A 13,205-nucleotide genomic window follows, 5' to 3' on the forward strand; every position below is an offset into this window, starting at 1 on the left:
TACAAACTATTTATCTTGACCTGCATCTGTTGGTTCTCGTTCCCCGCGATTCCTATCGAATATTCTAGATAAACAAATTTGAAAAATTCGTGTGAAAATTCATATTTTTTCGATATAATTTGTACTTTATCACACGCGATAAAGGATATTTCTAATTAAATTATTCTTTATCGCGTCAGGCGAGTTAACTTCTCTTCGTTTCTTTCGGCACTCGAGAATCGAGAAGTCACCCCGTGTTAAATTTAAACGTAGCTTTCCGTCCCTTCTAGCACCATGACCGTGGTATTACCCGTGTTGATATTGGGAATGATACTTGGAAGAACGATCGATCTGAGAACACATCACACCACTCGTTTCATCTTGACCGGAAAAAATCAAGAACCTCAATATGTAAGAAACTTCCTTCGATTTTGTTAAAGCATAGTCTACGTCGCTTAACAGAAACGTTTCCGCACTTTCAGACGATGATCAATCACTTCGAGTCAAGGTACCAAGTGATCGAATCATCCCGAGATGTCTGCGATCTGTTTGACGTCGATCCTAGACTTGCTCTGATCGTGAAACTGGATCACTTCAGTAACGATTTGGCCAATCGGATTCGATCTTCCGTCGTTTCTCGAGACACAGTGGTAGAAATTCAAGTCCGAGCAGTGTACAAGAAGGTAAAAAATACTTAAACAGCTTAAATAAAAGAAATATTTAAGTTTTATACAGTAGAGCGTCGATTTTCCGAATCAATTGGGGACTGGGGTTGTTCGTATAACTGATATTTCGGATAACCGATTTATGTACGAAAAAATAGTTTAATGTATCCTATGTTGAAATTTTTCTCCGTTGCGTGTCGCTTCGCGTTGAATTTTCGTCGATGTTAAGCCTAACAAAGACTATTGTATCGTTAAAAATCATTTTTTTAATTTTGTACAAACAAAATAAATATATTAAAAATATAAAAATAATAAAAAATTATACTTCAGATGTTAATTTAGTATCAAAAACGTAAAATATTTGAGTAGCCCAAGATATAGTCAAAGATTGAAGCGCCACAGCACTGGCGAAAATTTAAATTTGCCGACTGGAATTCTTTCGGATGATTGACTTTCGGAAAATCGACGCTCTACTGTATATACGTTTCTAAAATGTAAAGTATTCAAAACAAGGAGATAGAATCGCTGACGGAGGATTTCCGACCCGAAGCGGAATGGAATAATCGGAAAGACCTGGGCACCCACTTCATTTCGAAACTGAGAAGAGGAGGGGAGTTGTGGGCCACTTTGATATTTAGCTGCGACTCTCCGGATCACAAAGACATAGTTTCGAAAAGCGTTTCCAAGGTTTTAGGAAAGTCGGGAACTTTTGACGTCTTTTTCCTAGGTGAGTATCATAACTTTCTCTTTAGAATCGTATGATAATCGCAAGGCGATGATTTGGGCAGTTTGTAATTTTTGACAATAAATAAATCCTTAATGCATTATGTGAGATTTGCCGACTGGGTGTGTTTGTAGGATCGTCGCGCGGCCACAACTATCATGTGGGAGTGAAATACTCTCAGAGACAAGCTTTCCATCTTTTAATGAATGAAAATTTAGAAGTTGTAAAAACGCACGTTATGCACACGGTGATGTAAGTGTCATCTCGAATTTCTTTCGAATGATAGCGGGCATTCTAATTTTTTCGTGGCTACTTTGAATATTCTATCGGCAAGACAATGTATTTTATGGTTAAATTTTCAGTTCGGACCCTTCTTTTTATCTTTGTTTTTTGTTTTTGTTTTTTTTTGGTCTCTAAAAACGCATATTTTAAAATCATAGATCACTCTGTCACCATACTATTGATAGTACGGGCGCCGCCATCTGTTTCGTTCTTTCAATGTCGTTCCCAAATGCCTACAAACAGGGGCGCCGCTAGCAGTTTGAACACCCGTGTGCAATACCGATTATGCCGCCCCCTGTTTAACTACGATTACCTACGCTGAGCTTGCCAGAAAGGCTCTTTAGTGTTGTCTCATAAGGGTGTGAAAAAAGAAAAGAAATACCTTACAAAGAAAATCTATTTATTATTACTAAGTTATTTTTGTTTACTTAAGTGTAAAACCATATAAATATTTATCTATAGAATTTGAACTTCTCTTGCCTTTGCGAAATCTGCTATCAATTTTCATGTATCCAAGCAGTGTAAGATTTCATGTTCAATTGAAAATATAGATAAATTACTTAATCTTTGCTGGTGCGTTGTTAGTCTTAAATAGTTTTTTTTATAATTTTAACTTTGAAAAGGACCTTTCACCAAATGAACCTGAAACCGGCAATGTAAGTAATATTCTTAGTGCTATTGCTATGTTCGGAAATGTTGAAATTAAGTCATTAGTAAAAAGATATTGTAATAAGGTTTGTGGATCATTAGACTTGTTTTCTGGAAAATGCAACTTTAAAATATTGATTTCATTAAACAAACCAATACCGTCAATGTCTGTTTCACTACTCGAATCGTCTTTAAGCTTCAGATTTAAATTCTAACCAAGTTAAAATATCATTAATTATACTTAGACCCATGTCATAAGAATTATTAACAAAATAATTGCAATTTGATATGCGATAGAACTATTCGAATGCATACAAGTACAAATTGAGAAGGATGCTCTGTGGGGATTCCCTAATTTCGCCAGTCCTGTCAACTTCTGTCATAGAGCACGACTATGCGTACTTGGTTTTCGGATGGTTCAACCTGCCGACTGACGTTTCGCATTGCATCTTAATTCTGATAAATGCCAATAGAGGCGCTGTTAACGCTATAATACAGGCTAAATAAGAATATTGTAATTGCACTCAGGTCGGATTTTTTTCTCTTTGCGAAGACATTTCTTATGCTATAAGTAGGGTGGGTATTGGGACAATGACTTTGAATATTACGTGACCGATCGCTCGATTTGCCGCCCCCCTGGACGTGCCGCCCGCGTGCGGTGCACGCCTTGCACGCCCGCTTACGGCGGCCCTGCCTACAAACGCCCACTATTACAGTTAATTTTCGGTCGAAGTTAAAAAATAAACTAAACTAATTATATTCTCATATTTTATATAAAAATTTTATTGAAAATTTTTTAATGTTAATTTTAATTCTATGATAATTATTTTAAAAACTCTCTGAATTTTAATTTATCCGCATAAAATTGACCGAAAAATTATTAGGGTAATGTTTATTTGCGTCTGCTAGAACTGTGTCGTGTTCAAACTTCATCGTACTGTATTTCTGCTTCCTTTACTTTTTATGTATATTAAATAAATCATATTTTTACTTTCCCGGCTCTGTTATATATGTGTCGCTCACTTGCCAAATCTTACTTGACAAACTCTATAAAACAAAAAGTGGAGAAAAGTGACAAAATAATATCCATACTTTTTTAAAATTCTTTTTAAGGCTCCTTCAGACACACGTTATATATATAGGCCTACATATATTATATTTTATTAGAGAAACTAGGCGTACCCCACTTTGTAAACCACTGGCCCAGATCATATTAATTCCAATTTTTTTTTTTTTTTTTTACCGACAACTACACATTGTAAGAAAGAGTATTATAATCATATCGAATTTTGAATGTTTAGATTTCGATAGACAAACACAAACGTAATCTCTGCAATACGTTTTCGCTATTTTTATGATGATGCCTATATGAGCGCACGTGTATCTCAAGTTTTACTAAACGGATTGATACGAAATTTCATATTTAACCTTTTTTCATCGATACCTCGATTTGATCAACTTTTAGTATTGATTAGACAACCGAAATTGACAATTTACTAGTGGCGTTTTCTATATTTTCAATATATGCAACTCTTTAGACTTAACCAATCGCGTTCAAATTTCGCAAGTAAACGCTTTCTAACGAGGAATAATATACCAAAAATGTTTAAAATCAAATGATAGTTATGAATTTTAAAAATATATAATAATATCACGAATACACAAACAAAATTTTTTATTTTCGTTTTCCTCGTTTCTACACTCCAAAAATATAATCTAGTGGTCAGTTAGTTGATGGCCACATAAGTTTATTTCTATTTATTAAATGTGAAAATATTCCTTGATTTTTCATTATATTTGTAAGTTAATTTTATTACTCTCTGTCATTATAATTTGTAATTAACATAAATTTTGAAAAAGGCTATAGAATGCGAGAGAATATTTTTTAATACTATATTTACTTTCTGATCACGTAATAAAAATGATTGTAATTTAACTTGTGTCTTTCAAAGTCAAAGTTTTTCTAATATAAATTATAAATTTATATTTCTTCTTTAGATAAAATAAATGAATTAAAGAAGGACTTGGGGAAGCATTACCGAGAATACAGAGTGAAGGAAGTACGGTGCCCTCTTTGCACTCCAGATTCTCCTCCGTCTGATCTCCAGGATCTGATAAAAACAACCGAAAAATTGTCTGAAACGGTGGAATCGATAAAAGGAGACGTGGTCGAAATTGAAGTAGAAGATCTTGCGACCGTCTTAAACGTTCCTACTTACCTAGAAAATAAGTGAGTCTATACTCTTCTAAATCAGTAAAAACTGCGCAAACTGCGATTTTTGTAATTACAGCAGAGGAGTTAGAGGCGTAACCTTTTTCCTGGATCGTAAATCGATAAGTTACATTTTAAAGTAGGCGAACCGTCGACATTAAATTCGACTGTTTTAAAATAGCCGACATTTAATCTTTAGGGTTTATTTGACCCGAAATAAACTTGGAAAAGACACAATTAAAACAGAACAAAAATATTTTACAATTTAAAGTCGTTATATGGAGTCTTTCTAGTTTAAACTGTAGACTTTGTAGCTTCATTCGATAGAAAATTTATGCGAAAAATAGGATTAGTAGGATTATTTAATTTCAACACTACTGCCTTTACTGGAACTAATCCTAAATGCACTTTATTTTCGTACTTTACCTTTTTATACCAGATGAATACGTATTATTATTTGTACAGGTGTCCCTCGTATAACACGGTAGTTAAGTTCCGAAAAAGTGTCGTGTTATGCTAATCCATGCTATACGAAACAAAGGACTAATGCAAAACATAGGGTTACGTTCCAGAAGTTAGAAAAAGTAGCCTATACTATTCTTTTTCGTTACTAAGAGAAGTGTGCTTATTAAAGCAATTGATAACTTATTTCCAATCAATAATTAACTAAAAATTACAGTTAAAAGTAGACTACTGTATCACACGTTAATATTAATTTTAGTTAAACGAGAGCGTTTTCTTTTTACAAAGTATTGTCATCTCTGCTTTTTTGTTGATCTTGATCTGAAGTATCAGCAACATTTAATTATTTTTATTTTTATCATAAAAAAATGTTTATGAATGACGAAATAAAAATATGTTATTAATTGAAAATTTGTTCTAGCGGGTCGCGTTTGTTCAGTCGAATACGAAATGATTTTTTTCCAGAATTTGCGTTCGAATACCGAATTGTTCGATACCGCTGTTTTACGAATGTTTAATTACCTTCAGTTAAAAAAAGTTTAATAACACTTACCTAAAAATGTTTAAATAAACTTTACTAAATACGAAGATTAATCTATAAAACGAAAACACAGTGACAGTCATAAGGGCTAAAGTCTAAAATCAACGATAACGACACTTGGTTGATAGGAAAGTTAGTGCAATTTTTTTTTCTTCCTTATCCTATCTGTTTTCATTAAAGTAAACCCGAAGAAAAGCACAAAACAATTTGAAAATTTCAATATTTTAAAATCCATGGACAAATTTGAGACCACAGGCGTGCTTACTTGAATAAAGAGAAAAAAATATATAATATAACAAAGTTTACACTTAAAAATTTTTAAATTTTGTACGGAGGATTTCCAAACCCGTGTTAGAACTAAAGCGTGTTGTAGAAGTACCGTGTTGTACAAGGGATACCTGTATATTATTATTACACACACACATATATATATATAGTATATTGTTTTGTTTACATATTATTGTTGCATTTCACTCCCAAAATCGACTGGATTTTTGCTTTCCCCGTTTGTTATAACCTAACACGGAAAGGTGTTGTAATCGTCTTAAATTTTTACTTTCTTATTACTTTCCTGGCTGTTTTAATGTAGCATGGATTACATTTCTGATTGTTATAATATAATATTGTGTCACGTTTGATCCTCTGGATTCTTGGAACCGTGTTTTGACACTTTTTAACCCCAAAAAGACAAAAAACTCGAAATGAGTAAATTAATCAATCTTTGTGCGTGCGTGCGTGCGTGCGTGCGTGCGTGCGTGCGTGTTGGCGTCTATTTTATTTCATTTAATATCTCAGGATTAGGTAATGGTGAAGAAACGAAATTTGGCATGGTAGCTTGTGTATAAGGGTCATTGATGCTATTAAATTTTAGTATTTAATGGTCGAGGGGTGGAGAGATAGAGATGAATCATGTATCATATCTCGAGAGAGGTCGAACTTAATGACAATTTTACTCGTTATTGGGCATCAATTTGAAAAACTTGTAGATCTATAACTTCCCACTGTCGTCCGTCTGTCATTCCTTAATCTTGAGAGTGGAGTTGGATAGATGAAATTCGATACCAGATCTGAAATTCTTAGTGAATGAAGGCCCCGATTAACTATATGTGAACTTCCAATAGAAACCGAAAGTCAGGTTATTTTAATTCAAAAATTTTCTGCTGAAAGGTGTTAGATAGATGATAGGCACGACTTCGTTGTTAAAGGAAAAGTATGATGTACAGGGACAAGTTACCATGCCAAATTTGATTAAAAATGCAGCCCAGCATTGTGACGATGTCACAATAAATAATTGCTTGTTAGTATTTACAATTTTTTTTTGTTTTTTTTTATAAAACTAATCTCTATCCTCAAAATTAAGCTTTTTGCCATTTCATAACAATTAATAATATAAATAAGTTTTTGTAACAAAATCTCATAACAGATGTGCCGCACGCTATTTCATTAATTAATGTAAAAGTTATGTTTTTAATAAGAATCTCATAACAGCCAGGAAAGTTACGTAATTCATTGTGGATGTTTTTTCTGTAAGGTTTCTTTAGTGATTTAATCTCTCCAAATAAACATTTTATATCTTTTTAGTTTTTAACAAGATTACTTCCAGCAATTCTAGTTCTCTACTCGACAGTCTCTTCATTAAAATTTTTCATTTTACTTTCCTTTCTGTTATATATACATAACAATGGAAAGTATTGGATCGTCTCAGATTTGATCCTCCGGATTGTTTGAAAATTGCCACATTTGAGACCTCTTGAACCCAAGAAGTAAAAGAAAAACAGAAAAAATTCCGTGGATGTGTGCGTATGTTTCATTTAATATCTTAGAATGAAGGAATGAAGAAACGAAATTCGGTATAGTAGCTTGTGTATATTGGAAATTGATGATATTAAATTTTGGTGGTCGATGTAATGAGGAGATAAAGAGGTGTCATTTGTCACATCTCGAGAGTGATTGCATTTAATGAAAATGTTATTCTTTATTACAGTTTTTTACGAAACTCATTACTACCCTCAAAATTAAGGCTTTTGCCATTTTATAATAATTAGAGATATAAAAAGTTTTTGTAAACAAAATCTCATAACAAATGGTGCCATACGCAATTTTATCTATTATAATTAAAAATATACCGTAAAAGGTTATTTTTTAACCTTTACGCAAGTTACACAACTCGTTGTTGAATTTTAATAAAGATAATTAACGAATCGTTAGCATTAAACCAAGCAAAACAACTCAATACGCGCATCAGCTAGAATATAGTCATAAACACAGGGAGGAACAGAGAGGTATAAGTTAGGAACAGAGAGGTATAAGTTAGAAGATGATAGTACGGGTCACTGTAAGCAAAAATTTTTATATGAAAATGGATATTATTCTTAGTAGTTTTGGAGATAAATGTTTGAAAGTTGCTCACATAGCCCTAAATAGCCCTAAATCACATTTCATTCACAACAAATGTTTAGAATTTGAACAATGAACCTCAATACATTTTACGGCTTGTGATTTTCGTTCCTTTGAGTTAATCCGCAATGCTTCTGAAGATGATGTGATGAAACAAAATTTGAGTCGCATCACATCATCTCTAGAAACAGATATTAGTCATCCAGATAGCGATAGGGATGTAAACAAAGCAATGTAAAGTCCGATTGTAAAGTTGAGATTGACGATTCAAGTTTTGAGCATTTCTTGTAAACATAACATGTGTATAACTCATTATTATTGAGTATGGAAAATGAATCGTCTGAAAGAGTAATATAGGCTACATGTAGCAGAAAAGTTTGTTTTACAAAATAACTGTATAAGGATCATAAAAATGTTCTTTCAGAAACCAGACCTCACATAAAATTACATTTGCAAAATTTCTTTTGGTTCTGAATTTGTTAACTAACGAACAAACTTCTTTTGTACTTTTGGTGCATTGTAATTTATTGTAGATTGATTTTAGCCCAAAACGGCTTTTTTGTTTTTTTTAAACAAAGATTTATAGCTTTTGTTTAATTTAAATATTCTTTTAACAAATCTTTAGTCTTATTTTTACGGAATAATCCCAAAGACCGATTTTTTCTTTTCTTTAATCACAAACACTGCACATTAAACCATTGTTTGTTAAAATGATTTATAAAGTTGGTCATTTTACACATCCCATATTGAGCTGCTGAAGTTAGTAAAGTTTCCGAGAATTCCCTGTAAAAATCCTGAACATCCAATAAAAATCTTGTCTTTAATGATTTATATAATGAAATAACTAGTGAAATATATGTTTCAAGGTCCTGTTTTCATATATAACGGTTCTTAAATTTTCGTTTAATCGATTTTGGTCGATCTTTTTTGTATTAAAATTAAGAATCATTGAGATAGGAAAATGTCCAGAGCTAAATATACCTATTACCTGCTTATATAGGTAAATACGGATTGATTGATACACGTATAGGCTATATAAGTTTACTTGTGAGTATATGTTGGAATATTTTATTTAAATTATTGAGCGAAAAACAAATGATTCCTTTCAGAGTAATAATCGACAGATTGGAAAATATAGAGAAAATGTTCGACGACGTTCTCATTGCCAGAGAGCTATTCATTCAGTGGGACACCGTCTGGTCTATGGATTTGACTCCTGAAGACGAAAAGCAAGTAAGTCCAATTATCCCTTGTGGGAAATTCCTTAATTTATACGAAATTAACAAAGAAATTCTTGGGCGGTCATCTTGAAGAACAAAATCATAAGATATGCCTTTCAGTTTCTTTTTAAAAATAAATTGAAAAAGACTAAAAAATGTCGCCAGCGCACAGATAATCATTTTTTTTTTTATGGCGTAGCGTTAAAATCATGAGGACAATGAGCGTCGAGGAGTGGTTCAATGAATCGTTTCTGTCTATCGCGAAAGTCGGTTGAGGAATCAAGCCGTTAAGAATGATTGTCTTGCTAATTTTGCCGTTCTTAAGCATCAAACTTTTAGTCTCGTCCAATTAAATGAAACACGGTTCAGTTCGAACTCGTTTCCTTAATTTTTGAAATGAATTAATTGCATTTGTTTAATTTCAGCTGAACGACTTTCATTTGGAGGTAGAAAGAGCCAGGAAAGAGTTTCTTCATGCTATCGGTCATTTGGACATTTCTCCCTCCTCTTCCCTTAGTCAGTTCGATGGTGTTTATAAAGCTTACGGATCGACCGAAGCCAACGATCGATTTCAAAAGGAATTTCGCTTGTTACGTCAGAAATTCCAAAAGGAAAAAATGTATTAATTACATGAATCTTTTCTCTTTAATTTGATGTAATAAATATCATCGCTTTAATTTTTTTTATCTTATCGATTAATAAGGTAAAGAGACTTCGATAAGCCATGATCTTTTTCCGACTTCTACTATCAAAGTCTTTATAAATTTCGGTCTGTCACTACAATTTATGTCGCGCTTCATTCTCACATTTTTACACAAAATGACCGTGAATCGTATGGAGAAAACGAAGTGTACGTTACGCCCAATTATTTTTAGATAAATAATTATCAGTAAAAATTAGAGATGTTAAGAGAAATAGATTTTTGAAAATAAGAAATTCGTAAACAAAAGACGCGTTATTCTGGAATGGCCAGGGTGAGGAAGCAATGAATATAGTCCCTTTATCTTAGTTTCGATGTGTAAAAGCAAACGATCTTTGTACGATTTTTAAATAGTTTTATCAATTAAAGTGGAATTTAATTTAATATAACGTTTTTGGCAAGAAGACGAAAACAATATAGAATAAGAATACAAATTAAATTCAGGTAAATACTTCCTCGTTATCATTTCTATTTGAGTTTGGCTTTTTTATTTAACTCTTTCCGTCCTGTGTGTACTAAGACGGCCACCTTTTTTGTAAGTTTCGTTATGGGTGATGAGGGACTGGAACCGGCGTATCGGGACAGACTACCACCCCGAAAAATTCCTGGGGTTTTTGACCCTTGCAGATTTCATCGCAACGAAATCTGCAAGATGGCATGACATTCACTGCTTATCAGAATGGGTGGGCTCTTTTTCTGCCGATATTTAATGCCCGTTTTTTCCTTATGCGTTTTAACAATATTTGACTGGTGACACTGGAAATTTTGATCAAGCTGCTAATTGAAATCAAGAATGGTTTTTGACAGATTTTACGAGGAGCTTGATGTTCTTTTTTATCACAATATTTATTAGCTTTCCGTCCAGATCCTTGGGTTCTTGTGGGTATAAGACATTTTCTCATCTTCGAATAATCTTATATATTCGACGTTTCCCTGTGAAGATAAAAAAGCCATTGTAAGTCATTTTTTCAATAACTTAAATGACTTACAATGGCTTTTTTGCCTTTGCTCCATTTATCTTCACAGGGAAGTGAAGAATTTGCAATGTATTACTTTCTCGAATAAGTCCACTGTTTTAGGTAAGAAACGAAAAGCATCAATAAACTTGCTGTTATCATATCAATAACTCTTCCAAATATTCCTTGTATCGGGAAGAACCTCTCATTCCCTGAAAATTCTCTGATAAATGTCGTTTATAAACAAAATTAAATTGTTAAAAATCTATGAACATCTAATGTTTGTTTAGTTATGTCAAAGCAACACTTGGGCGATCTGCCTAGGGGATGCCTTCCGGGAGGTCTTTTTAAGGGAAACTGGCCCCTATTTAGGCGTTACAGACGTGGAGAAAACCTGGAAAATCTCCACGTGGCTAGCCCGTCCGAGCGAGGAGTGAACCCACGACCGAACTCCTAGTGTTCAGGGTGCAAAGACCGCTTAACCACTGATGGACTCTTGAACATCGAATGCACGAAACAATTATTTTCCGAAAAATAATAAACATGAATTAGGAAGAATATGTATAGAATGTCTGGAATGTTCTCGATTACGGTTAGATTAAGGTGAACAATTAAAAGCTTACAGATGTTTCATAAATAAGTTAATATAATTAAATTTTCTTCTTTTTTTTCTATTTTTTTTCGGTTTAAACCACGGAATGACGGCAAAGCCAAAATTAAATCTTTCAGATCTTCCGTAACAATTTTGACTGAAGCAATTTCAATTTAAATATTATACGTATTTTTTAATTAGGCCTATACATTTTATTCTAAGCACATTTCTCCACCTGCCAACTACCCAACTGGATCAGGCCCACCAATCCTTTTATTTGGAGAAGATTTTTTAAAATCTATTACGAAAACGTTAAACTAATAAAAACTGTAAATAAATTAAAAATACCATCGCCAGCAATAAAATTTCGCCCAATAAAACAAAACATTCGGTATTTGTGAGAAGTAATCGCTAAATTTCTCTTATAAACCAGCATTTTATAATAAATTCCGTTATAATAAATTCCGCCACAACCTTCGGAAAAAGTTGTTTCGGAAAAAGTGGTAAAATTAATTATTTCTGTTAATATTTTCATTAATGTGTATGTACACATTAATGAAAATATTAACAGAAATAATTAATTTTACCAACAATTCGAAAGAAAATAGAATATTTTCGTCGTATTATATTATATCGAAACATTTTTATTTCAATTAATTTTTCTCTAAAATTTATTCTGTGAATTATTGATTTCGGATGTTATTTTGCCTGCCATTGAACTGGAAAGACATTACTGATATACAATTGAGAGTATTGGGGAAAGTACAAGTAGAATAGCGTCGTCCTTTGCTTTGGAAATTTACTGAAACAAGCTCGTTGCTTTGGGCAACGAGTTTATTCGACAAGTTATTATTATTTTCTTGATTTCGAGTTTACTGTAAAAGGAATTTTCGCGCTATAACAAAGCGTTTCAAGTGTTTAATTTTTCGATAAATAGTGAAAACATTTCTATAAACACGCAATTAAATTAGGATAGTTTCATCAAATTACGAGTAAACAATTTAATATATTTAACTATCGAATTATGTTCTACCAGAATTTCAATTCTAGTTATAGAATATTTTGAATATGAATTGCAGGAAACCAAAATAATCATCGTAAATAAATCAATTTATATTTAATTAATTAAAATTTATTCAATAGTTTCATTTTTCTTTTATATTCAATAAAATCGTGCAATCATTTCTCTTTATCGTAAATAATTTTCATCACTATTTTGCACTTGATAACGAACTTCAGTTATTATCGATCTCTTTTTAACACTAAAAGATCATGCAATATTTTGAGTGTTACTAGTACAGTGGTGCCTCGTATAACGTACGCCTCGTATAACGTACGCCTCGAATAACGGACGCTGCGAATAACGGATTTTCTGTTTGACCGCTACGTGACTCGAGCAACGGACTGGCTGCGGACAACGGACTTTTCGTTCGGCAGTTACGTGAGGCGACCAGTGGACTTTCTACGAACAAGTGCGAATGATGTTTCCACTCTTTTGCCGTTGGCAATGACAATCTGCTATTTTTATGATATATTAGTATTATTAGAATCAGCGGCGGCCTTATTCATTGCGAGGCTCTGGGCGGCAGATCTTTGCGAGGCCCTTGTCCTTTGTGCAAAGTATGTGAATTAAAATAGTAGGCACTTATTAATATTAATATATACTGTACTATAAATTAAATTTATTTTATTGTTATAACTAATAGCCAAGGATAAAATAAAAAGTTTTAAATATCAACTTTTTTCTACTTGGTTGTTGCGCGAGGCCCCTCCAAGAGCGAGGCCCCGGGCGATTGCCCTGCTCGCCACCCCCTAAGGCCGCCACTG

The 13,205-nt window shown here is 33.0% G+C and overlaps 1 protein-coding gene across 1 annotated transcript; it reads left to right on the forward strand.

Annotated features, from left to right (window-relative positions):
- Window positions 1-163: 163 nt before the first annotated feature.
- On the forward strand, window positions 164-9,921 carry LOC111620399. The gene is made up of 6 exons (XM_023362316.1): window positions 164-390; window positions 462-662; window positions 1,158-1,371; window positions 4,297-4,528; window positions 9,020-9,143; window positions 9,556-9,921. The coding sequence occupies exons 1-6, from the start codon at window positions 274-276 to the stop codon at window positions 9,754-9,756; spliced, it is 1,089 nt and encodes a 362-aa protein (XP_023218084.1). The 5' UTR covers window positions 164-273; the 3' UTR covers window positions 9,757-9,921.
- The last annotated feature ends 3,284 nt before the right edge of the window (window positions 9,922-13,205 follow it).

The sequence above is a fragment of the Centruroides sculpturatus genome, unplaced genomic scaffold (genome assembly GCF_000671375.1).
Source record: "Centruroides sculpturatus isolate CEXI.00-Female unplaced genomic scaffold, Cexi_2.0 scaffold209, whole genome shotgun sequence".
NCBI classification, from domain to species: domain Eukaryota; kingdom Metazoa; phylum Arthropoda; class Arachnida; order Scorpiones; family Buthidae; genus Centruroides; species Centruroides sculpturatus.

Excerpts from the sequence above, each read along its gene's own strand:
- LOC111620399 (XM_023362316.1), top strand. The coding sequence starts at position 274 with ATGACCGTGGTATTACCCGTGTTGATATTGGGAATGATACTTGGAAGA. Across the intron at positions 1,372-4,296 it reads TTTTGACGTCTTTTTCCTAG|ATAAAATAAATGAATTAAAG; the intron begins GTGAGTATCATA and ends TTTCTTCTTTAG. Across the intron at positions 4,529-9,019 it reads CCTACTTACCTAGAAAATAA|AGTAATAATCGACAGATTGG; the intron begins GTGAGTCTATAC and ends GATTCCTTTCAG.